Source organism: Sceloporus occidentalis, unplaced genomic scaffold (assembly GCF_023333645.1).
Source record: "Sceloporus occidentalis isolate IW3139 unplaced genomic scaffold, rSceOcc1.0.p SCAF_12, whole genome shotgun sequence".
NCBI lineage: Eukaryota > Metazoa > Chordata > Lepidosauria > Squamata > Phrynosomatidae > Sceloporus > Sceloporus occidentalis.
Genome location: NW_028316992.1, coordinates 20302504 through 20330081, shown reverse-complemented (window position 1 = coordinate 20330081; position 27578 = coordinate 20302504). Strand labels below are relative to the sequence as shown.

General features: G+C 43.0%; 1 protein-coding gene across 10 annotated transcripts in view; it reads right to left on the bottom strand.

Moving 5' to 3' along the window:
* HDAC4 (histone deacetylase 4) overlaps positions 1 to 27181 on the bottom strand; it is a 144841-nt gene extending 117660 nt beyond the window's left edge. For 6 of the 10 annotated variants that reach the window (XM_089477882.1, XM_089477888.1, XM_089477890.1 and 3 more), the window contains exons 1-2: positions 26623 to 26805; positions 3812 to 4059 (exon numbers count right to left, since the gene is read on the bottom strand). In XM_089477882.1, the coding sequence (XP_089334008.1) occupies positions 3812 to 3833 (22 nt within the window). In that variant the 5' untranslated portion in view covers positions 3834 to 4059; positions 26623 to 26805. Of the gene's footprint in view, positions 1 to 3811; positions 4060 to 15696; positions 15749 to 17274; positions 17339 to 26622; positions 26806 to 27069 lie in introns of those variants that run through there. The other 4 variants (XM_089477884.1, XM_089477887.1, XM_089477885.1 and 1 more) reach the window with 4 other exon arrangements.
* Positions 27182 to 27578: the final 397 nt, after the last annotated feature.

Genomic DNA, 27578 nt, shown 5'->3' with positions numbered 1-27578 from the left:
AAAAGAAGAAACAAGTTGGTAGTAGTGTCTGATAATTTAGAGAAACAATAGCAGGAGCTTCCAACTCTCTTGGCCTCCAGTGTCTATATAGGAGTAGGCAATGTACAGTTTTCCATTAAGAGTTGTAGATCAACAATAGCTAGAGGGCTGCACTGTGCCTACCCTGGTCTACAAAGTACATACTAACATACTGAGTTCAAGAAACGTATCTTGAAATCCTAACATCTAAAGGTAAGTATGGTGAATAAGTTACTCAGATAAGATTCACGAGTGGAAGAGAGTAGCTGAATGGACACTGTATGTTGTTTTAAAGGGAAATATCCATCAAAAAGGAGGGAAGAACAATGCTACAAAGCCTCCATTTTGCCCAAACTGAAGTGCCTTCTGCTCATACAATATCACCTCTGGATGCAAACCAGGGTTGCATCATAACGTACATTTATTCTGCTTACTTTTGAGACCAAATGCTACGTTCTAGTCTCTAAAACAATACTGTACAGGGTAATACTCTTCCCAAAAACACAAGTCAAGCAACCACAGTTACATTGTTGAAATATTTATTCTTGAAGCAATGACTCAACTAGTTCTTGCAATGTCCCATGCAATGCAAGGGGACAAAGCGCTCCTAGCAGCATCTGTCCTGCAATGAACCCGTATGTAATTTCTGATATATGAGTAACAGTTCAATGTTGTCATTTTCTTTACAAAAATTATAAGACCATCTAAACCTATTTCTCAGTATCCAAAAACCGCAGAATGAACTGGACAGATCCTTCCACCACCACTGCCCCACCACTACCGTTACCAATCCTTTATATATGCAAGAACGTTCTGGGAGAGGTGTGATCAGCAGTGACCACAAACAAACACTAGCTCAGGGGATCCCAACCTTGGGTGCATGCATCCCAAGATGAAATTTCATTTATTATTTGTCAGTATCTGAGTGGTCAATTTCTCAAGACCAAAACACATCAATACTATATCTTGACCTTCAGTAACTATTTCACTACCTTCATAGAGATGTACTTCATCCTCACAACTATTTTATGGAGGGGGTGGTAGAAGAGAAAACGAATAAGGCTTTCAAGACTGCACCAATTAGAATACTGGTATACTGGCCTTCCATATCCATGGATTCCTTATCCACAGATACAACCATGCAGGGTTTTAAAATATTCAAAAATATATCTAAATTCCAAAAAGCAAGCCTTGATTTTACCATTATATAACGGATACCATTTTTACTATGTCACTGTATTTAATGGGACTTAAACATTCACAGATTTTTGTATCCACGGAGGTTCCTGCAACCAAATCTGAGTGGAAACCAAAAACCCACTCTGTGTGTGTGTGTGTGAACAGAACACACACATATATGGAAAATCTATCACTTCCACTGGATGGGAAGACCTCTCTCAAAAAATACAAAACACTTCCTAAAGCAGCTGATTTAATGATGATAATAATATAATGATATGATTTATTTATTTATATTACAACATAAGTAGAAGTACAAAAAACTGATAAATGAAAGGGTCCTCAATTTTCCTTAACAGGTTCACATTTGTAATTTTGTGAAAGCAACATGGGCCCACAACAAAAAGCAACATGGGGGGGGGGGGGGGAATACATACAGACACATGTGTTTTCCTTATTACTCTAAAGACTGTTTTCCTGGGGGGAAATTGTTTTCCAAACAGATTATGAAATCATTCTTTTTCATACATTTATCATCCATCCTCCTATTCTAAAAATTACATAGCATGTAGACGTTTATTTAAAACTATGTACAGTATCTCACACTGTTGCCATTCCTTGTTTTAGTTATTTTTTCTCAGTTGTTTTATTAAGGGAATGAGTGCTTTGCACTGTAAAGGCCTAGAGGAGACAAAATAGTTTTCTTTCTTTTAGCAACACTGATGGATTCTTCTGGTTTTATTGCTTTATTTTGTTTTTGTTTTATTTGTTTTTGTCCTGCTCCACAGAAAGGGGCAAAGAGGTTCTTCATAGTTCAGGCATTTACGTAGGAATGTGTTGCTCAGTTTGTTACAATAATATTTTAAAAGGTAAATTCAAATTATATTTATTTTCATAAGAAACATTATGTTTAATGTACCAAACATGATACTCTGTAACAACCTGAACACATTCCAAAGTTTGTGGAAATCTCTATCCAAGAACCTTCACAGATGGCCCTGCATGTTGCAAATTGAAAAGCTTCATCTACAGTCACTTGCCATCTTCATCATCTTCACTCCCTAAGAAAATCTCTGAACTCCAGTAAAGTGCCTCTGGACTATGAAGAAAGCAAAATGAAGGTACTAGATGGTTCTTCAAGACAGGCATTTTAATTTTCAGACCAAAAAAAAAAAATGAATAAGGATTTTAATGAGGGGGAAAATCAGGATGCAAAGAAACTTCTAGAGGCACTATAGGAGATATCTATGAAACAAGGAAGAGCTGGACCCTACCAACTATTTGGAATTTTTAGTGGCTATACTAACCATTTCCCCATTTCAAGTGGGTTTATTAAATTTGTCTGAGGACACACAGCTCACACACCCAACCATCGGTCAAGTTCAGAATACATAAGGGATTAAAATGTAAGTAGATGACCTGTTGGTGTAATGATTTAAGAGGGGAAGTGTCTTGGGCTCAGCCATCATAAAGAAACTTCAACAACAAGCTACACAGCACTGCCCAATTTCTGCCCAACTTTTCAGGACAATAATAATTTTAAATAAATACAAGTATATCCTCGCCATCTTTAAAATACATGTCTTGGGGCTGGAAATCTCACCCAGTGGGCCCCGAATGGTTGGGAGGCCAGGAAGGGACAGGACTTTCAGCCGCCTACAAGCCTCAGCAGCCTTTGCAGCCAGAAGTCCTGCCCTTTTCTGGCCTCCCAACCAATCAGGGAGGCCACTGGCCGGAAGAAGAGGTGGGACTTCTGGCTGCCTACAAGCCCCAGCGGCCTTTGCAGCCAGAAGTCCCACCCCTTCCCGGCCTCCCAACCAATCAGGGAAGCGATTGGCCAGAAGAAGGGGCAGGACATCCAGCCGCAAAGGCTGCTGGAAGCTCCACCGCTTCCTCCTCTTTCTCACCTCTCCTCCTCCTCCCCCAGCACTGGCCAGGCCTCCTCTGGCCTTCCCCTGTGCAGGGCTTCCACAGCTGCTGCAATAGCAGTGACAGCAGCAGCCCTGCTTGGTGGCAGCAACCACGTGGAGGAGGGGGAGGAGGCGGCAGCCCTATGCGATGGCGGCAGTGGCCGCAAGGAGGCGGAAGAGAAGGAGGAAGCAGCCCTAGCCTTGCAATATGGTGGCAGTGGCCGCCACTGAGTACACAAAGAGAAAGAGGAAAGGAGGAGGAGGAGAAAGCGGCAGCCCCAGCTCCGCACAATGGCAGTGGTGGCGGCAGCCACATGGAAGAGGAGGAGGAGGAAGAGGTGGCGGTGGCAGACCAGAAGACTGGCCATTTGGAGGAGGAGGAGGGGCGAGCAATTTAAAGTGAGGCCACTGTTACATCTCAACATCTCTACCAATCTTTGCCCAAACTACCTTAAAAGCCTCCATAGTTCTTCACATTTTTCCATTTCCATTTTCAGTCACAGTGATTTATCACAACCATTTTGTATTACTGTAACAATGCACTATAGTCCTTTTTGCTGCTGCATAGCCAACATTTCTTACTTTTATTCACATAACATGCTTTGAATTGTGTGTTACCTTTTAATTCAAACTATCTTAGCTTTCAGGCTTTTTCTATAATATAATTTGGTTCTTTCAAATAATGATTTTTGTAAAAAACTTACCTGGATGGCTTTGGGAACTCATTGCTAGCAGAATCTAAACTCTTCAAGGAAATATGAATAGACAGAGTGACTTCTATACTGACAACAGCCCTGGAGAGCTTCAGTGCTCCAATGGAACATAAGAGGTATATCCAGGAAAAATAGTCATAGCCACCAGATACAGGTCCACTCAGACAGAGATTTCATGTTGTAAAGTTCTGCAATATGGTACGAGTATAGATTATTCAAGTTGTTTTCAAAATATAGTCCTGCAAAAGAGAAAGGGGGGGAGAATAAAAATTTAGTATCTTACAGGAAGAAAATTTCACTCACATTTTACAAGAACTAAAAAATATTTTAAAGAAGCAGGTATCCTTTATCTGCATCCCTGCAAGCAAATCCAGTGATCTGAGAAGCCACATTAGGTCTCCATGGGATCTTGGAATGTTATATCCTTCTCCTTCTACACTTCCCCATTCTTTTAAAAAGTATTTAAAAACTCAAAATGCTCCCATGAGTTCAAGGTGGCATAGAGGAGTAATTCTGCCGGGGAGGGAGGGGCTCTTTTAGGCCCAGGAGATGCCTTTTTGAAACAAGGTAATATGCCAGGTCAACTTCCAAATTTGGAAAAGCCATTTACTGGGTGTAGAACAAGCCAAAGATGGCAAAAACACGGCAGAATGGGCACCAAGCCTTTCAAGGAGTGCAGCAACCTACTTAGTAAAAACAATCAGAACCATTCTGGAGAGTAATAGGGGGTCTTTGGAAAACCACATGTAGTCCACAGTCTGCAATCTGCTCCGCTACTATATTTTTCTGCCACCCAGTGATTCTTCCCTCACCCTCTCTCTTAAAAGCAGAAGTGAGTTCTATAGTATTGTGAGTTCTATAGTACCGCCTCCCGACATTCACTACACAAAGTTATCCATATGATGAATGAACAGCATAATATATTTCTCTACAACAGGCTTAAAGATGTCAAACCTGAATTTCTCTCGGATTACAAATAACTTGAATACACCGAATACTGCTTCTTTGACAAGGATCCAAATCTAGACAAATGCATTAAATATTTAAGATTTATTGGGAGAGAGACAAGCCTCAAAACACAGAATCAGAGTTACATCCAAGGCAGTGATTCCAGAACTCGTGTATCCTTTCTCCTGCCCAGGTTTTGATGCCTTTGAAGAGACATAAAACTCAAAACCAACCCTTAGCTCTAGTTTGAGGGGGGATGTAAATTTTCCAAAAGTTTATACAGTCACCCCTCCTAACTCTGAGATCCACAACCTCGAATATCTGTAGAGGGGCAATGTCCACTATTTCCAATGGCACGTGTGCACCTGAGCCGCACGCACAGGGGCGCGGCCCATTCAAGCCTATGAGGCTTGAATATGTGCAGGCCTCCATTTTCAGGAGGGGGGTTCAGAACAGATCCCACGCGAAAACAAAGGACCAACTGTAGTTTATGGTTGGATGGAATCTCTATGTGATCTTCACCACTATTCAGTCCTAGCATCTCTATTTTATTTCAGTATTTTTAACAGTCTCTTGAACGTTCCCTAGTTACTTAGAATTGCAGATTTTCAGCACATACTCAGTATGAGTTCTACAGCTTGAGATTTCCAGTATTCAGATAACTAAAAAAAGGACTTGATAGTTTGCCGGGAAAAAAACTTGGCACTCCATTTTACTGAAGTCTTTAAAAACTTCTATCAATCTGCCGTTATTTCAACATTATGCCAGCTTGCATTATGTGCAGAAGTTGGAACAAATCCAAGCAAGGGCCCACTCTTTCCTGTACAGCCTGGGAATAACTTGTGTGGTGCTGTTTCACTTATCATCTTGGCTCATTACATAAAGGTCATGAACCATTGTTGTGTGTCTTCAAGTAGTTTCTGACCTGTGGCAAACCTATCACAGGGTTTCCTTGGCAAGGTTTGTTCAGGAGTGGTTTGCCTTTGCCTTCCTCTGAGGCTTAGAGTGATGTGCCCAAAGTTGGTTTCTATGGCTGAATGAGGATTGAACCCTTGTCTCCAGAGTTATAGCCCAATGTTCAAGCCACTATAGCAGGCTGACTCTCTCTGTAAGTCAGTCTCTAAACCAGCAGAAAACCACTGTTCAGAACTGTACTTTTCAGCTAATCTTATTATGGAGCTTTGAGGGGGAGGGAGGTTAATGTCTATTTTCCCCTTTCCTCTCTTCTTTCTTTCTCTATTGTAATATATGGTGCTAAAGGATTCTGAATCAGGACTGTCAAGACTCTGAGGAGGAGGAGCATGGGAAGGAGGATTTAACTTTGCTGTATGGGTACAGCAGGTCAATTCCATCCCTCTCCCCAGCTCTGTTTCTACCAGACTGAGTTGATACGTTTTACATTCTATAGTTCAGCTGCATCAACCACACAGTCCACATGAGTGCTACACTAAATTGTGGTGGTGTAACCACCAGCAGCAACGTAACATGACGGCTAGGTCCAACCACTGGAGACCTCTGTAAACAGCATAGCTCTCAGGTCTTGGTGTCATGGCCAGCCAAGAACAGCTCTCGGAGGAGGAGGATGAAGAGGGGCCTCCTCCAGAGCAAGAGCTAATTGAGGCTACACCAGTTGCTCATCCTGCTCTGCCAGGTACCAACTGTGATCTCCCAGCGTCAGAGGAGGAGGCCCAAACAGGTCCTAGTGTTAGTGAGCTGCCTCCTGTGGTGCAACAGCCTAGTGGTGACTCTGGGGAGGAAGCTTGCCTGGAGGTGCCTACTTACAAACAGCGAAGGGCTGAGAGTGCTTGCAGGCGCAGGTCTAGGAGGATTGCAGAGAGGCAATCAGCAAACCAGCTGCAGGTGGCATGGGGGAGAGTTTCCCTTACTTAAGCTGTAGAAAGGCCTCAACTCAGTGTCAGTTTATTGCATGATCCCTTGGTGTGATTGCTGCTGGCACTGGTTCATTGTATCTTGACTCCCTGTTGCTTTGACCTCGGACTGGACCCTTGTTATCTTCTGGCTGCTTTGACCTTGGACTGCTTTGACTACTCTGACTCCCGGTATCCTGACTTCGGCTTGGCTTTCAGACTGCTCTGACGTCTGGTATCCTGACTTCGGCTTGGCTTCTCGGACTACTCTTACGCTTACTCCTTGCAAGGTCTGTGTTCTGCTTCCACTTGCTGGGCTAAGCCATTCTTATCAGCGTGTGTCTCTGTGTGCTGGCTGCAGTCCAGGACACTTTGGCAGTGGCTTTTATATTACCTCCAGCCTCTATCAGCCTGCAAAAAAAGACTAGTGCCAGTCTGTAAGTCACTGGCTGCTGGTCCACATCAAGTTTCCAGCAAAAATAGAAACAACTGTGGTCAATGGGCAGAAATGTGGTACCAGTCCCCGGTGCATCAGGGGCAAAATTGTGGTCTCAAATGTCAGACAGGGAGTTGGCATTAGCAGCCTGACAAACACTGATCTACCCAACTTCTGATTCCTCTAAGTACTCCTTGCTGTAAAAGTGGAAGAGAGAACTAAAAGCTGATTGTAGGCAACAAATAAATTCCAGGTGTAAACTGAGGTTTGATGAGCAGAACAGAAAAAGAGGAAGGAGAAAGAAAATGCTGCTGCCCAAACAGCAGAAAACAAAAAGTCCTGTTTCTGGCATTCAGTGTGAATCTTCATTTTCAATTTTAAAGTTGGATATTTATGTACACCTACATATTTATATATGTAGAGCCAGTGTGGTGTGGAGGTTTGAGTATTGGACTATGACTCTGGATACCAGGGTTCAATTCACAGCTTGGCCATGAAACCCACTGGGTAACCTTAGGCAAGTCACATGCTCTCAGCCTCAGGGGAAGGAAATGACAAACTTTCTCTGAACAAATCTTGCCAAGAAAACCCCATGATAGATTCACCTTAGGGTCGCCATAAGCCAGAAATGACTCGAAGGTACAACAAAAAACATTTATGTATGCATAAGATGTAGAATCACTTTCGTAAGGTGGAGTGGCTTGATTTTGCAGATAAGCACTTAGCCACTTAAGTTTCCAAGCAGAGGGGATGGTACCGAACAATATAATTTTAAGTCTAACTGGAAACTATTTCTTCTCCAGTGGGATAAGGTACCGCAGGTCCAGTGGCCAATTTTCTATCTATGGAACTCTTCAGGGCAGTTTCAAAACAATAATCCACTTTTCTACTACACTCAGGAGGGGAAACCCAGGGTATTTGTAAACAGAATGCAAGGAGTATGTTAAACCCTGAAGTGTGCATCATTCATGCCAGATCAGATCCTAGTAAACCTCCCACATCATAGCTTTTCACTGAACAAAGGAAATTATCAAGTCACCATCAACATGAATATCTGAAAGATATCTTCCTTTATTCCACTAGGATCATACAATGAGCCCAAATGTATGATCTTTTCTTTTCTGCCCCTCAATTACACAAGTTCTACAGTGCACTCACTTCTCAAAATATCAATATTTGCTATTCAACTAACCAAACACTATGGATATTTATTTTCCATCTTGCACTGGAAGATTATTTTTTCTAGTAACTATCATTTGTTTGATTCTGGAAAGTCCACAGTCACTTGTATATAAGCACAACCAAGCTCCAATTCCAATTTTCTCAACTGGACTTACTTCCAAGTAAGTGTGCACAAAACTGCAGCTTTAGCACACAACTAAGTGACCATTGTTAGAATGCTTCAATATGTACACCAAGAGATGAACTGAAGTCAGTCTGTGCTTTAGCAAAGACTCTTAAGTTCAAGAGGCCAATGTGTTTGGATGACATCCTAAGCTGCATAAAAGCTTCACTTGTTTGAAAAGCAGTTTTAAAGTTTTTATAAAACCCGGTTAATGTGCATGCCTCTTCAAGGAAAAACCTACAGTGGAAAGTGAAAAACCTTGTTTAAAATCAAATAATTTGGTGTTCTTAAGTGACTGAAAATAATAAAAGTTAATCCACTGCAAGAACAGAGTGAAGCAACTTAAATTTGCTGATTTCAGTCACTAAGAACAATTTAAAGGGGATATATTTGAACTTAAACCAAGTTCCCATCACTCTTCATATAATTAGTCTTAAGAAGAGACTGAAAAAGTTATTCTCATTTAGCCTAATATGGATATTTAAAGCAGGGCATTTCAGTTTTGCTGACAACTGCCACGAGGCATTATAGCATACAGCAGCACAAAAAATACCCAGTTCACTTGTCCAAAAATTACCTTTTGTGAGGTATGTAGTGCATTCACCATGTACTTAGCGATCTCATGACAATTTGATTTCCTTTATGCTAAGTAAGCCTTGTAAGAAAGTCCACAAATGTTAGCAGCCTCAAAAAAACTACTAGTCTGTTATAGGCTAGCAACGGAAACACTACATTTCTTTTCTCTCCCTCCTCCATAAGCCTGCTTGGCTATGCTGAGAACTTTGAAGAAATTGAGCATTTTGCCCTTCTTTCCCTAACTGGCTCACCTGCCTGCATAGAATTCTCTGTCATCCATGGCTATCAGAAAACTGCTGCCAATGTCTAGCAGCAAATCTCTAGACCTTCAGATGCGAAAGCAAATTAAAGCAGTATGGGTTTTTAATCATTCATATCTGTTTCCCCTTTCTCATGCTTTTTTTATACGCACAATATTCACATGTTTAATAAACTGCAAGAACTGAAGTTGTCTCCAATGTTGTTCAGCATTTCCTGGATCACATTTTCTGTTTCTGACTAATGACCACTTCTATCTTTCACATTTATATTCTCCCCCTTCATGTCTTCCATGCACTTCTCTCCATTCACATTTTTTTAAATTTTAAAAAAATTAAGTAGTCCCTTCTTCTGTCCTTGTTTTTCTCAAAATTTATCATTTAAGTCTTATTTCAGTTTTTAATACTTTTCTCAACTTTTCAGCACTTACAAACATCAATAATATAAGCAGTATAATTCTTACACAACCTTTTTTTAAGCTGGAGGGAAAAAACAGCACAACTCTTCATCCTTTTACACTCAACATATTCCTTTAGCATCCCTCCTCCATCTAGAGATTTGTTACGGGCAGAGAAACCTTGTGTGCCTATTTCAGTGAAGTATGAAAAACGCTTTTTCAGGATCACCCCAAAATCCAAGCAGTACGCTCAGTTATTATAGTAAAACCAGTGAAGCATCCCCACCCCACCATGTAAAAGGTTCTCAGTTTCCAGAGAGATAGCCATATTAGTCTGTTACAACATACTGCAGCATATTAAATGCTAATACAGTCGGACCTTGGTATCTGCGAGGGATCTGTTCCGCACACCACCATATCGTACATACAAAAAACCAGAGGACCTCAAGTCCTATTGCAACATGCATGCAGCCACTAATGCGGCTGCGTGCATGCACCACCACTGGGGACAATAGGGCTTGCAATCTGCGGATGCTTAAATCCACAGATAGCAAGCCTGCAGATATCAAGGCTCCACTGTAGATTTTTTAATAATAATAATAATAATTTGTTTTATTTATATACCGCTATTCCAAAGATCATAGCGGTGAACAGCAAGTAAGCTAATTAGCAAGTAAGCTAATTTGCCCCCAACAGTCTGGGTACTCATTTTAGCGACCTCGGAAGGATTGTCTTATGCTTTAGCTGACACTACATCAGAGGTATGACATGGAATATACGCATTTAACACATAAGTACAGGGTGAAACAATTATGCACACAAGGACAAATTGAGCATTAAATCCAATAATTTTTTGAAAACTTTCAAGACAGCTATCTCTTCCTGAGAGGGAAAAAAGTTACCAAACCTCCAGAGATGTGCTTACAGAACAGGATTCACTGGGCAATACACTGAAAAGATAAAACTAGTCAAAACCCTGTGCCACTGGAATTCACAGGCATAATCTTATAAGGAAGTTTACTTAGCATCCCTCACAGATTAATTGTCTCATTTCCAACTTAGCACATGTCATCTCCAAATTCATACATCTTCATAGCACACAGAGATTCCAGAGCCTTCTGAAAAAGCTTGTTTCACGGTTCAGTTATTCATTATTGTTTGTACAAATCTGAACATAAACTATATTACTTTTCTCTGAAGCCCCTGCTAAACTACTCTGAGAGTATAATTTAGGTAGCGGAAGAATTTCTTAGAAAGAAAACCTGCTCAGTTCTCATTTTTTCATTAGACATGCGTCTGCCTATTTGCTGTTCTGAAACTACACATCGGACACAACACACTGGCACAAAACAGGTGAGAAATATAGCATCATCATTACATTCTATATTTTTACATACTGAACATAAATGCCACCTCAACCCTCCCGTCAGTTATTAACCTTAACTGTGCTTATATTTATTATGAGAACTGTTGCAATAATAAGTATACAATAAGACTATGCGGGGAAGACCTTAAGCTTGCGAAGATGCACTTTGCTCCTCTGAAACCCTAAGGTCTATAAAGATGACGTTGTTGTAAAAGATATATACTTTGAACTTCTAAAGCCCAAAACTTGTTTTGATTACCTAAACTGAATAGATCTCCCAAATCTTTTGCTCAGTAGTTCATGCTGGTTGTCCAAAACCTTTTTCCATTTCAGCAACACAAATTAAGTTAGAAGTAGGCAAGCTCATTTGACTGTTGTTTACTGTTAAAGTGGGAGTCAAGAAATCAGTCAGCTCTGTCTGTAGATTCAGATCTTCTGCTCACTCCTGCAATTAGTTATGGACGCATGTAAAATCTGATACATTTATTACTGCAGTGCTAATATATATACTTCACATAGCAAGTTTTGACTAGCCAAACACAATGATTCCTGATTTTGTATATGCAGTGTAATTCTATTTAAGCCTGCTCTGCCAGTAATTAAGATAATCAGGAAAAAAGCTTCAGAAACCTGGTACTATGCCAGAACAGAAGTCTATATGCCAAAAGACAATTCATGTGCTAACTATGTTTACGGTGCACATTGTTGTTTGCCTTCAAGTCTTTCTGGCAACCCAAAGGAGAACCTACCACAGGGCTTCCTTGGCAAGATTTATTCAGAGGGGTTTTTTCCTTTGCCAATGGAACAAAAATGGATTTTTTGATACAGTTTAGGTGCCTGAACGATGAGACCCACTTTACAGTACCATAGCATATTCTCCCACTGCCTTCAGATTTTCATGTGGCCAGACTGACTCTTCATGTTTGTTTCCATAGCTCACATTTTACATTTAATTAATCTTCCTCAATCAATGCTAGGGAAGAAAGATGAAATGGAATAATTACCCCAAACCTAGTAACTATCCAGATGTGCTAAGGTTTACATGTAACACTTCACTGCCGTGAAAACATGCAACATACAGTACAACTTTAACAAATTTCTAGTTATAACAAATGTTTCTAACAGTGTTCTTAGTCTGTTTCAAAACAAGATCTACTCACGGTTAGGGAGAAAACACATTAGGATCTACTTGCAGATCTCTGGGTGAATTACATGACAGCAAGTGTTGCCAGTTTCCATTTCTTTGAAAAAAGCACTCCAACCCCTTTTAAATTAAGCTACTCAAATGTGTAAGGGTTCCAGGTGTGGATGCACACAGGCAAAAACTATGAGATCAGTTCTGGTGGTGAAAACCATCTCCTGGGGTAAGCGTGGGTAGAGGGACAATTTTTTCTCTTAATTCCCAGTATATGTCCATCTACTCCCCTCTTCCCCACTCACTAACATTTTGCCCCTAGCTCTGGCCAGTGGACATCAACAATCTAGTAAAGAAATACATTAATAAATATAGAGCCCTGTACCCTAATAGTGTAGACACACCTCTTTAATACAATATAGAAAAACATACAACATCCATATGTTCTCAGTTTCCAGAGGGATTGCAAAATTAGAAGAGATGACAAAAATATACAATATACCCTGTACTAAGTTGGAGAAATGCAAGTATGACAAAGACTGTGGAATTCTCGAAGGTTACTTCATTATAATTTTGGCTTCACCAAAAAACCAGCTCAAACTTAATCTCTTCTTCCTGGGTGGCATTTTAGATTTCCAAATGAAGCACAGTGGATGTTGCCATAGCTACAGCAGAATTGTACAATAACTTTACTGCCTTGCAATGGCTCAATGCCCGTATACAAGCAGCCGAGCTTCCTTAATTCACCACCTTTTTAAGTATCAGGCTCAAGAGCAACAATCCATTTTTGATCCTAGAATCCCCAACACAGGATTTTTCCTTCCATCTTTGTTCTGCTAAGATGCCCTTACAACAAGGCCAAGGGTCACATAGCATCAGTAAAAGCAAAGCAGAGTGGAGCACCTCAGAAACCAAACTGGACAGGCAGCAATTCTTTAGCTGCCTATCTGGCAGCAAGAACTATTGAATTCAAAGGGGTTTGTTTACTCCTGAGGAGACATTTATAGCATAGCACTGTAAAATAAAAAAGAAGCTGTGATAAATAAGCTTAAAGTATGCTGTATGTCAGAGGAAGGCAATGGTAAACCACCTGATTATTCCTTTCCTAACAAAACCCAGTAAAATCCAAGGGGTTGTCATAAGATGAAGGGCATATATACATGCACACACCAAGATAAGGCTACCATAAAATCACCAATACACCGAGAAAGATCCCATTAGTCCTCTTAGGAACCACCACTTGGAACTGCAGAAGGACGTCATTCATTGGTTTAGACACACAACGCGGCTCATCAGTACCCTGTACTAAAAACACACAAAATAATGCCCAAGAAAGAGGAAGCAACATAACTCCTCTGACTTTACGTGTGACTTTGCATGTGAAAGGGATCTAGGAGTCCAAGTGGACCACAAGTTGAACATGAGTGAACAGTGCGATGCGGCAGCTAAAAGGCCAATGCAATTTTAGGCTGCATCAATAAAAGTATAGTGTCTAGATCAAGAGATGTAATGGTGCCACTGTATTCTGCTCTGGTCAGGCCCCACCTGGAATATTGTGTCCAGTTCTGGGCACCACAATTAAAAAGGACATTGAGAAACTGGAGCGTGTCCAAAGGAGGGCAACTAAAATGGTGAAAGGTCTGGAAACCATGCCCTATGAGGAACGACTTAGGGTGCTGGGGATGTTTAGCCTGGAGAAAAGAAGGTTAGGTGATATGATAGCTCTGTTTAAATACTTGAAAGGATGTCATATTGAGGAGGGAGCAAGCTTGTTTTCTGCTGCTCCAGAGAACAGAACCCGGAACAATGGATGCAAGCTCCAGGAAAAGAGATTCCACTTCAACATTAGGAAGAACTTCCTGACAGTAAGGGCTGTTCGACAGTGGAACACACTCCCTCGGAGTGTAGTGGAGTCTCCTTCCTTGGAGGTCTTTAAGCAGAGGCTAGATGGCCATCTGCTGGGGATGCTTTGAATTGGATTTCCTGCATGGCAGGGGGTTGGACTGGATGGCCCTTGTGGTCTCTTCCAACTCTATGATTCTATGCTCAGAGACTAGCTCCAACTGACTTATCCACTACTTCAATTGTTCTCCATTCCAGTTGGTCATTACAACAACCTTAAGATATGCTGCCCAAGTTTGTTTATTATCCTCTTCACTCCTCATCCCTTTTTTCCGTTTGTGTCATACTTTTTGGATGAAAACCTTGTGAACAGTGGCGGTCTTGTTTTTACTAACTCATGTAGCTGAAGATAGGAGCAAACATGCTTTAAATAAATGCAGCAGTATCAGGTTAATTAACACAGGTAACCCTCATCCTATAAAATTTACCAAATTAGATCACTAATACCAAAACCTTAAATTTAATAATAAAATAAAATACAAAATCTACAACAGTGATATCTTTATTGGCCAACCAAAATACACAATACACATCGTGCATGTTTTGTACATTTTGCTTGGCCAATAAATGCATTGTCCTTTTGTGGACTGGGATTTCATTTTATTTTGCTCTATGGCCAACACAGATAGCCCTGAATATGTTTTAATTATATACTTTGCTTAAGCCTCCTCCCTTAATGGAAGTAAAAGTTTTGGCCAGTGGAGAAAAAGTAGCTATCATTGACCAAGTCATAGTATTCCCATCTGTCCCAGAACACCTAGAAAATTCCAGACTGAAAGGACTAAAAAAATGTCCTGGCTGGGTAGGTCAGTTGAAGCAGTAAATCCTGGATTTTTCCTTCATCACAGGCCGATAGGTGGGTTAAAATGTGGCAGTTGGCAATGAAGCAAGAAACTGTGCAAGAAGACTGGCACTGGTGGGAGCCTCATCCCGCTCTGCAGGCTCAGGTTGCTACTGCATAGGTATAGCATTGCCATTTTACTCTTCCATTCTCACCCTTTCCCTGACAAGACCAGAAGGTGGGAAAGGAAAAAAGGTAAGCAGAGATGGCCTTGTGTTATGTGGTGATTGTGTCGGCAGCTTGAGCCTAGGGCTAGGCAGCATGGTGGAACTTCATTTCCAAACAGCCTCCCGAGAGTAAAACAATGATGGAGAACCTTTTAAGGACTGAGTGCCCAAACTAAAAGGCTTTCCAGCATTCAGCAGGACCTCCCGGGGGGGGGGGGGGGAGGACTTCCAGGGTGGTACTTCTGCCCTCCAGTGGCAGCTGAAAGCTGAGGAAGAGGAGGAACAAGTGCACGCCTGTTGCTCCTCCTCCCCCCCCCCCCCGCACCCTCCTGAGCCTTCAGGTGCCTCTCTAAAGACAGGTGAAGGCCCAGGACAGCCTGAAAAATGGCTCTGCACACCATCTCTGCCATAGGTTCACCACCACAAGCTGCTTAGAGATCTCCCTCTCTTCACAACAGCTGGGGGGGGGGAGAGAAGAAGATCTCTTAGCTTGGTGCTGGTACTGAGGTTGAAACATAATGGTAACAATAGCATTTATATTTCTATATTGCTTTTCCGTGAACTCAGCATGCTCTTTACAATGTGTGAACCAATTACTGTATCGCCAACAAGCTGGGTACTCATTTTAATTACTTACAAAAGACTGGAAGGCTGAGTCAACCTTGGAGCCCTGAGATCAAACTCACAACCTAATAATGGTAGGAAATGTGCAATGGTTAATGTGTTGAATCTGGATAATCAGAATGCAGATTAATAATATATATAATTATATTAATATGCATAATATGCAAATTAGATGCCCAGATATGAGAGACTGGAATATGGCAACGCTATACCAAGATCCTGTTGTGTTATGATGCCAGAAAAAGTTGTAGCATGGCACAAGGTCCAGCACTGCTGATTGTTAGAAAAACAAGGCTGCTGGCTCCAAGCAGCTATTTTTCCAATGGTGGCCAGTGGGAGCATCCTTGGAACTAAACATACCCTGGTAAGACAGGCCTAAGAGCCATTGGCCTTCTTTTCTTGACAGTGGACCCAAAGAATCCAACTCCCTTCTCAAGCAGCACTACACAATCTACATAACACACCAGTAGGATTCCAGCCATTGGCTCTATAATGCCCAACTTCTTATTATAAGTTATAACTCTTATAGCACAGACCTTAAGTCACCCATTCATTATTGGGAGAGCCAGCATTAACTATGATAAAAGTCAATACAGCCAGCAAGCGTGCAATAGGTTGCATCCACACTGCAGAAATAATCTGGTTTGGCACCATTTTAACAGCCATGGCTCATTGCTATGGAATTCTGGACATTGTAGTTTTGTGAGGCATTTAGCCTTCTCTGCGAAAAAGTTCTGGTGCCACAACAAACTACAATTCCCAGAATTCTACAGCACTTGAGCCAGGGCTGTTAAAACTAGTGTCAAACTAGATTATTTCTGCAGTGCGAATGCAGCCATAGAGGGCCTTAGCTAGTTTTCTTTAAGCAGAATGTATAGTAAAACTAAACAAGTGTCATAGGAGAGACATTGCTTTTGAGAGCTTCAGACATCATTTCCCCTATGGAACTACTTTTTTGAGAACAGTGAATTGGAGTGACCCCATATGAACATGACTGGGAATCAGAGGTTAATATGTCTGATGCCAACAAGCCCCAGAAATCTTCTAAACATCTACTATTGCAAGGCTGCAGATCAAAGGCAGACCCATCCTGAGTCAGATTAATCTAGAGCACTTGACAAATTCTAGCCCAAATGATGATACAAACATAGAGTGCAATTTTTAAAGTGCAGACAGGCAAAGCTTTTATCTGAAGGATTAATAAACTAAAACACATAACTCAGTGAAGTATTTCAAATCCTAAAATTGTATTATTCAAAACATACCCTTATTTTTAGAAGACTTGATAAATTAAGCTGATTCCCATTATTCCCAATACCACTACATGTCTGTCTGTAATGCACCATAAAGTATTAAGACTCAGGTGGCTTAAGCTGTCATAAACTTACTTCAGACACAGAAAAATATTAGCGTCTTGTCACATACTATAAACAGATGGAACCCACATTTTAACGACAAAAAATATTTGTTTGTGCTTTTGAGGATATAATATAACAAGGTGAATAATATTAAACAGTAACTAGAGAGGTGGGTGAGACTTCTGTGAAACTAATGAGTGATCACAGACCAATCACTTCTCAGACTGACCTACCTCACAGGGTTATGACGACAAAATGGGGAGTCGAAGAGAAGAATCGTGCATTTTCATTGAGCTCCTTGGGGAAAAACAATATATAAATGCAACTAAAGTAATTTAAGTGCCATATATCATTTTTTGTTGAAATAACAACTCACTGTCATGTTTTACAAAACAGGCGAAGTTGAGCACAAATACTTTGCTATTAAAAACTGCTACATAAAGGTTGGCATGTAGTCTTGCAAGATGGAGATCCAATTTAAACTATCCCAAACCTGAGAAGATTAACACATAAACAGGGCAGCAGATCATATGTACACCTCCATATGTACTGTATAATGTGGCAATTCATATATACAGCACACCTGCCCCAACTGTGGGCTTGCCACCTGCAGATCTGAGCATCCACAACAACAAGCCCCATTGATTTCAATGGTCATGCATGCACATGGTCCCAGCAGAGGGGCTGCGCACACCACCACTGAATACTTGACATCCCACGGTTTCTGCCATCCCTGAGGGGGGAGATCCAGAACAGAGCCCCCCCCCCCCCCCCCCCCGTTAATAAAAGGGCCCATGGTACATGTATTTTCTATATACAATTTTCCTATTTCCTTTTACAAGTAGAATCATTATGATATATAGACAAATCCGTACTCTCATTTTTAAGGTGGATGCAAAGTCAAACATGTAGGGTAGTTCCAAATTTAAGACTAGTACACCAGCCTTTAGAAGTTGTGTGGAAATCAGAAATTAGGATAGGTTTTTTAGAAATCATAACCAAATCTGTTAGGTAAGAATTTCAACAGCATAAAAGTACAAGTTATATAAACGTATCTAAGGAATAACAGATGTCACTGGTCAATATGTTTTAAAGAAATACTATGTTGTTGTTGTTGTCTGCCTTCAAGTCATTTCTGACTTATGGCAATCCTAAGGTGAATCGAATCTATCACAGGGTTTTCTTGGCAAATTTCTTCAGTGGCTGAGGCTGAGACAGTGTGACTTGCCCAACGTCACCCAGTAGGTTTCTTGAATTCAATATGTATTGTAATTGTTATAAATACTAAAAAAAGGTTTCGTTCCATATCTATGAAATGGGAATAATGACAAGTACTTGATACCTGGGAGGAGCAGAACAGTAAAGAAAGTTTGGATGACCACTGGAAAGCTAGTGTTTGAGCAAACAAATTGGCCAGCAGTCGGAGTAATTTTACACCAAGTAATTCTTCATTCCACCTGAAACCTAAGAGTACATATGTTTTCCTCTGTCGCAACTGAAGGCTATAGCCTGCAGCACAGACAACTCAGTTTTACAACTTTTGGCCCCTTGCTACTAGAACAAATCATCCAAGGAGAGCAATAGTGATGGGTCTGAAGATGAAGAGAACTGCAAGCATCAGAGGCAGTTCACATCAGCAGAGAGGGGTAAATAAGACCAGCTGGTAAAGCAAAGTTTCAGAAAGGAACACTTGTCACATATACGATAATAACTGGTAAACTGGACTCAACCTACAAGAAACTCATAGGGAGAAACGGAACTGTGGAAGATGTCACTTTTCAAACCTGGTGAGAAATAGAAGAGGAAGGCCCAACATAATATCTGGGGAAACAATACCGTACTGAAAATCCAAGGAAGAGAACAGAAAATGTATGCCTTCAGAGACATGAGACACAAGCCTATGGAGGGGGGAAACCAGACTATGTGAAAATGGAATAGCAATCCATCAGAGTTCAGAGTTACCAGAGTTCCACAGAGAACCACAAATGAGACCACAACATTAAGATCCATTAAAACCCTCACCTAATCCCAATGAAGCGCAAAGGCAGGCCTAATGTTAAGTATAAAGAAAACAAAAACAGTGGCCATGGAGGATATACATAGATTCAACCTTCATTATGAGGAAATCAAAACAGTTAAAAGATTTCCCATACCTTGGATCAAACGCTGTTCAGAATGGAGACAGCAGTCAAGAAATCAAAAGCAGCCTAGGAATGAGAATGGCAGCTATGAAATAAACAGAAAAAGTCCTAAAGAGTAAACATATATATAGCTGAGCACTGTAGTCAGAATCGTACAAGTCATCATATTCCTCGTCACCCTGTATGGATGCGAGAGCTGGACAGTGAAGAAAGCGGACAAGAAGAAAAACAACTCATTTGAGATGTGGTGTTGGAGAAGAGTGCTGAGGATAACATGGACAGTCAGTAAGACAAACAAATGGGTCCTTGGAACAAATCAAGACTGAATTCTCCCTGGAAGCCAAGGTGGCTAAACTAAGGCTGTCATACTTGGGCCACATAATGAGAAAGCATGAATCATTAGACAAAACGATGATTCTGGGGAAGGTAGAGGGCAGTAAAATAAGACTGTATGCCAGATGATACTTAATCAAGGAGACCATGGGCCTGAGCCTATAGGAGCTAAACAGAGAGGTAAAGGATAGGGGGACTTGGAGACCTCATTTACAGAGTTGCCATGAGCCAAGGCCAACTTGAAGGCAGCTAACAACAAAAATCCCAACCTGTTGGAAGAGCAATTGGCTGGGTTAAAACACTGAGAGAGCCATTACTCTTCCTTTGTTCAATTAGGAGGAAAGAATTTAGAGTGATTATTCTTCTATGCCCCATGTAATGCAGAGGGATTGGGTTCCACTGTGTTTATCCCATTACTCAAGAATACAGCATTCATTAAGCTCGTATACCAATGTTTACAGCCTAAGAGCAACTAGGCCATATTACACCACACTAACATCCTTGCGAATTTGAGAAAACATTTGCTAGTAGCCTGCTTCCATTAATCCACAGAGTAGCCATCCAACAGAGCTCTGGAATCCCAGTGATGTTTGCAACTCAACATCACTTCCCAAAACCAAGTCTAAATCTGGGATTGGACTTGGCTGTGAAGGCAGACTGCCCACATACTTCACACATTATGGACACTCCAGCAACAAATAGTTACGGGTGAGAGAAACACTACAAGGTTGGCATATGAACATGGGATCCAGAAACATATCAAGCTGACAGTGCAGAAACCAGTACAAGAGACCAATGTATAGGTATTTCTGCTTCACTCTTTAGCAATCTTATTGGGCTCTTGCATCAAAAGAATACTTTAGCAACCTTGGTACATAAAGAAAGGTAGAACCTGGAAAGCAGGAAAGGATGCAAAATAAAAATGTTCTGTCTCAGATCATTCAGATCTTATGTTTTCCCTGAACTTCTGCATTTTCCAGAGTTTTGTGTGATTAAGCATATTGTAAGATTATGATAGGGGCAGCGTCTCTTTGAACTATGCAGTAACAATTTTGTTATGCTTGAAGCAGGCCACTGTAGGCCATCTTCAAGTTGCTTCAAGCTACAATGATTTGATGATGGAGAAACGTTTCCAGTAAGAACATCTCTATGAACATTCACAGAAAGAGCATATTATCAGACCTTATTCTTCCCAATCCCTATCAATTCCACCTGCGTCCAAAAGTGAGCTCAGGTATTTATTGCTATTCATTTTTGTTGCGTGACTGAGGTGTCTGAATTGTGTACGTCTTCGTTTTTAAAAAATGACCTTTTTTGCAACAGTGAAAAACAAGTAAAAACCCTTACAATGAGATAGAAGCAATTAAAAATGAGGGCAACTTTTCCAGCAAAAGCAACTCAAATTTACTTATAATTTAGTTGTTAAAGAGCAGATTGTCCTCAAGGTGATGAAAAACAGTGTTAAGCACTAACCCAAGAAAGACGAGAAACAGTGCGGATGAACTACAAAACAAATGAACCCTTTATTTTTTTCAAGGCAAGCATCATGAAGCAATTCAGCGTCAGTGACTCCCCACCACAATAAAAGCCAGTAATGATCTATCAACATACGTGGAGTTAAGACTGGCAAAAACATACATTCTTGCCTTCAAGTAACTTACAATCGAAGACAGCACAGAGTCTGGGCTCATACAAAGGCCTACACATCCATATCTCTATGCACAAAGATCTGTTTGGTGCAGACAGTAGCAGTGTATACATGGCTGCTGTAACAAGATGCTGTAAGAAGTAGCCAAGCTACATGCAAAGCGAGTAGAGGAGTGCCCAAACAGGGCTATAGACATATATGAAGCTAGCTGTTAGACCTGTATCTGCAGACTACTTGGCAGCGATTCTCTAGCAGCCATTGTGCCCTGCTGCCCATGATTACATTTTACTGAAGATGCCAGGATTTTAACCGGAAACTTTATGCATGTAGAACATGTGTGCCATCACCAGTATGTCTATTCTACATTGGACAGGGAGATGGAAAGGTGACAGAATTGGTAATTCAGACTCACAAATGAGACCTGTTCAGTTAAAGATAACCACCTATTTGCAAGGAAGATTGGGAAGCATGTTTGCTCTGGCTAACTGCAGAAGCCAGCTGCCAGCTGAGACGGAGTATTACCTTGCTTTGACAGATATACACATATACAGCTGGGAGGAGGTGCAAAGACCTAAACACTTGTAAACAGTCCACTAAGAAGGCCATGTCTAATGCAACAATATGTTTCCAGAACATACGCATACATGAGACAGGGTCATTAATTACTAGGTTTTTGTTTATACAATCCTTTTTTCCTAGGCATTCAGGTCTCCTTATTCCACTTTATCGACACTACAACAACCCTGTTGGATGGACTCCCTTCAGAGACAGCGACTAGCCAGACATCCTAGAAGAGACCTGATCCAGTCCAACATGCACTGGCTCTTACATGCCAAGGAGAGAACCACCTCAGGCCTCAGACCAAAGTAGTCCTTTCCTGTCAGTCTTCAACAACTGCAATCATAGAATTGTAGAGCTGGAAGAGACCACAAGGGGCATCCAGTCCAACCGCCTCCCATGCAGGAACTCTCAATCAAAACATCCCCAACAGATGGCCGTCCAGCCTCTGCTTAAAGACCTTCAAAGAAGGAGACTCTATCACCCTCCGAGGGAGTGTGTTCCAGTGTCAAACAGCCTTTACTGTCAGGCAGTTCCTCCTAATGTTGAGGTGGAATCTCTTTTCCTGCAGCTTGCATCCATTGCTCCAGGTCCTAGTCTCTGGAGCAGCAGAAAACAAGCTTGCTCCCTTCTCAATCTGACATCCCTTCAAATATTTAAACAGAGCTATCATATCACCTCTTAACCTTCTCTTCTCCAGGCTAAACATCCCCAGCTCCCTAAGTCGTTCCTCATAGGGCATGATTTCCAGACCCTTCACCATTTTGCAGTGATGCTGGCAGGGCCACATTTCGCCACAGCAGACTAAATACTCTTTAGATGAAGGACTAAAAATAGGAGAGGAACCACCACCCCCACCCAGTAAGAACAGAAGTGCCACCATCCATCCCAGCAACCCCTTTGCAACACTGCCCTCACCCTCTTCTGAGGTACAGCTATTTTTAATGGGGGGAGAGGAACAGTGAGTCACCCTCTCTCAGCCTCAGAGGAAGGCCTTGGCAAACCTTCTCTGAACACATCCTGCCAAGAAAACCCCACCAATTAAAAACAGCTGTACCTTGGAAGAGGGAGACAATGATGTTGCAAAGGAGATGCTCTTGTAGATGGGGACACTTGGGGGCACTTCTGTTCTTATGGGGGGGTGACAGTATTTATAGTCTGCTGTGGCAAAATGTGGCCCTATCAATGAACAGTATCCTCACAGTGGTTGGAGATCGACAGGAAAGGAGTACTTTGGGCCCTTGGTATCCGCTGGCGTTTGCTTCCGTGGATGTCAAAATCTGTGGCTGCTCAGGTCCTACTGAATACAATGGCACAGTAAAATGTTATCCCTTATACAAAATGCCAAAATCAAGGTCTGCTGTTTGGAATTTGGCCAAAGACATCTGAACAGAAGTAAATTATGCAGTGGGCCCTCAGTATGTGCTAAGGCTTGGTTCGAAGACACTAAAATCCCTGGATGCTCAAGTCCCATTATATACAACAGTGGCGTAAAATGGTGCCCCCTCATTATATTACATGCCAAAATCAAGGTCTGCTTTTTGGAATTTGTCCAGAGACATCTGTACTGAAGTAAATTAAGTGGTATAGAAATGTACTTGCTATTCCTAAATTATGCAGTGGGTCCTTAATTATCTGCTAGGCCTTGATTCCAGGACCCCCAGCAGATACTGGATACTCAAGTCTATTATATACATTAGTATATGTAGCAACAATAAATGTAGAAGTGAAATGGCAAAATCAAGGTTTGCTTTTTGGAAACATGTGTTGCTGTTATGTGCCCTCGAGTCGATCTGGACCCATGGCGACCCTGTAGATGAGGCATCTCCAAAACTCCCTATGCTCAGGTCCTGCAAATCCACACCCATGTCCTCTTTAATAGAGTCCATCCATCTAGCAAGGACCCTGGTGGCGCAGTGGTTAAATGCCAGAACTGTAGCCACTCACTCACAAACCACAAAGTTGTGAGTTCAATCCCAGCCAGGAGCTCAGGGTTGACTCTGCCTGGCATCCTTTTGAGGTCGCTAAAATGAGTACCCAGATTGTTGGGGGCAATTAGCTTACACTTTGTAAGCTGCTTAGAGACTGCTTAGTTGAGTTTGAAGCGGAGTATAACTGATCGTGCTATTGCTATGCCTCTCTTTCTGCTTCCCTCTCCCCTTCCTAGCATTATTTTTCCCTGATGTGCCTCCTCATGATGTGGCCAAAATACAACACCCTCATCTTGGCTTCCAGGGAGATTTGCTCTGCTCTGGGACCCATTCGTTTGACTGCTTAGCTGTCCATGGCATCCTCAGCAGTCTTCTCCAGCACATCCACATCTCAAATGGGTTAATCCTCTTGCTCGGATCCACGGATAGGGATGGCTGCCTGGGATGTGGACAGAGGGGTGAGGGAGGCCCCAAGTTGAAGGTTAGGGAGCGCTGGGTCATAATTTTTGGTACGATATTGTATTGATACCGTATTTTATTGTAAGCTGCTTCGATCATTCGGAGGAGCATGATATATAAAAAAATATTATTGTTACATTCATCTCTCCACATTGGCTGGGGTTAGGGGCACAGGACCCCCGTGAATGTGGGGAAACCACTAATAACACTTCTGTTTTTACCTGAGAGGACACCTCTCTAGGGATCTCTAGGTCCTCCAGGGCAACTCTGTGACTGACACCTGCCAGACACTGACCACAGAATTGCACTGGAGGAGCTACAAATGCCTTGTGGAGTGTTCCCTCTATGGATCTCTAGGTCCTCCAGGGCAACTCTGTGACTGACACCCGCCAGACACTGACCACTGAATTGCTCTGGAGGAGCTACAAATGCCTTGTGGAGTGTTCCCTCTAGGGATCTCTAGGTCCTCCAGGGCAACTCTGTGACTGACACCCGCCAGTCATTGACCACAGAATTGCTCTGGAGGAGCTACAAATGCCTTGTGGAGTGTTCCCTCTAGGGATCTCTAGGTCCTCCAGGGCAACTCTGTGACTGACACCCGCCAGACACTGACCACTGAATTGCTCTGGAGGAGCTACAAATGCCTTGTGGAGTGTTCCCTCTAGGGATCTCTAGGTCCTCCAGGGCAACTCTGTGACTGACACCCGCCAGTCATTGACCACAGAATTGCTCTGGAGGAGCTACAAATGCCTTGTGGAGTGTTCCCTCTAGGGATCTCTAGGTCCTCCAGGGCAACTCTGTGACTGACACCCGCCAGACACTGACCACTGAATTGCTCTGGAGGAGCTACAAATGCCTTGTGGAGTGTTCCCTCTAGGGATCTCTAGGTCCTCCAGGGCAACTCTGTGACTGACACCCGCCAGTCATTGACCACAGAATTGCTCTGGAGGAGCTACAAATGCCTTGTGGAGTGTTCCCTCTAGGGATCTCTAGGTCCTCCAGGGCAACTCTGTGACTGACACCCGCCAGACACTGACCACTGAATTGCTCTGGAGGAGCTACAAATGCCTTGTGGAGTGTTCCCTCTAGGGATCTCTAGGTCCTCCAGGGCAACTCTGTGACTGACACCCGCCAGTCATTGACCACAGAATTGCTCTGGAGGAGCTACAAATGCCTTGTGGAGTGTTCCCTCTAGGGATCTCTAGGTCCTTCGGTGCAACCTTTGGTTAAAGTTGATCACAGAATTGCTCTGGAGGACCTAGAGATCCCTAGAGAGAAGATATTCATAAAATCCGTGAATAATCAAAGTCGCAAAGGTCAAAGCTGCAAATGTGGAGGGAGGAGTGTGTTATTGTTATTGTTATTATTCCTGAAGGAGGGGGGTGCCACCACAGGCACATGAGGCATCCCAGTGATGGAGGAGGATGGTACCCCCCACCATCCTCCTCTGCAGGAGGAGGAGGAGGGATATTATATGTTGTTATTATTATTATTATATAATAATAATAATAATAATAATAATGCTTATTCAGAGGAGGGTGAGGACAGGACCAAGAGGGAGAGGGGGGGGCTCTGTCTGTCTCCCTGCGTTGCCAGGGCCTGGGCCTCCCCTTAGTCCCTCCCTCGCTGGCCCCAGTGGAGACACCGCCCAGCCTCGCCCTCAGGGGCGTCTCCCCTTTGCCTGCTGCCTCGCTCGCTGCTCCCTTCTCTCCGTTATACTCACCTCCTCCTCCTCCTCCTCTCTTGGGTTTGGCCTGGGAGCAGCAGCAGCGGCGGCGGCGGCGGCGGCGGCGGCGCGAGACTCTTCCGCTACGGGCCTCACGCGCCAACGCCTCATTCACAAAAACACACACACACACGGAGCGCATAGACAGCGCGCGGGCAACAAGGGCGGCGCCCCCCTCCGCTCTCGCGGACCAAACAGGGAGGGAGAGGAGTGGCCGGAGCAGGTGTCAGTCAACGGCCCAAGACCCGCCCCTTTCGCTAACCAACGGGACGCTCCCTCAAACCCGCCCCCCTCCCTCCCTCCCTATCTTCGCCCAAGAGCCGGGCCAAAAGCGAGGGCTCAAAAGCACCCGCCAAGACAGTAAGCGGGGTTCTGATTGGTCCGCCCGGCCGCCACTCAGAACATTCGGCCCCTCGCATACATACACACACACACACACACACATATATACACACATACATACATATTTACATAGAAACCCTGAACATTCTATTTGCTCCTCCCCCTTTTCTACCCGCGCGCTCTTCCGCTTCGTAGCCCCCCCCTCCTCTTCATTCCCTCTCGCGGACCAACACACCTCAGGGTTGTTTTTTTCAAAGCGCCGAACAGAGAGCGTACCCTTTAAAGAAACCCCCTATACAGATATTAAAAGTCGGAGGACAAATTTTAGTTCCATTTTTTTTCCTCTCTCTCTCTCTCTCTCTCTCTTCTCCCCCAGTTTCCTTTTAAAGGGGAAGCGCACACAAACGACTGCAGAATAAAATAACCGGCCAAGCGCTACTGACCTGTATTAAAGGGCTTAAAGGCCGTGGAACCTCCGTTGCTGGACGTTCGGAGGAGGAGGGGGGAGGAGGGGGCGCGCGAGAGAGGGACGCAGGGGAGGCAGGCCCTCGGCGCTGGCACAAGCCGCGCGCGCGCGCCGCCAACGGAAATCAGCCCGTGACGGGACCCGCCATCTTGGAGTTTTCAGATGGAGAGTCACGTGGTGTGCTGCTCTCCCTCCCTCCATAGATATAGATATATTAATATATTTTGCTTCCTCCAACAGCCAATCAGAGAGCGAGGCTATTAATAGCACCGCTTCCCTCGCCCCTCCCCCCTCCATCATCATCATCATCATCCTCTCCCTCCTCCTCAGCCTTTCTTTCTTTTCTCCGCTGCCGGAAGTGGAGTGGAGGCGAGCTTTCGCAGCCTTGTTGAGGAAACAGGAGGAGGAGGAGGCACACACGTACCACAGAAAGCATTCACACGTACCACAGAAAACAGACACGGGGACACAAAATGAGCCCCCCCTGCCTTTCAGGGGGGGACCGTTGTCGACCGTTGGCCCAATAACGGTCGCTCCCTCAGTTTAAAGCACGGACACAAAACCGTTACTCTCCTCCTGAGGGGAAAAGTAGCACTGTCGTCCCACCCCCACCCCCCACAACCTCCTTCCTCGCCTCCCTCTCTGGACTCACTGTTGAACAATATATGAGGCAATATGTCCATAAAAATAAAAAAAGTCAAGGAATGGATACATTGTCTGTAAAATATATTGATATTATTGCTTGTTAAAAATGCGAAGGGGTCTAACATAGCTGCTTTGAGAATGAGAGGAAGACATTTGGGGGCTTCTTCCCCAGAGCCTCAGGCTCCCTCAGACTGAGGCATAATAATAATGATAATGGTGGTTATTCCATAACCAAAGGGCGGAACATCTATCTCATTATTATCATCATCATCATCAACAACAACAACA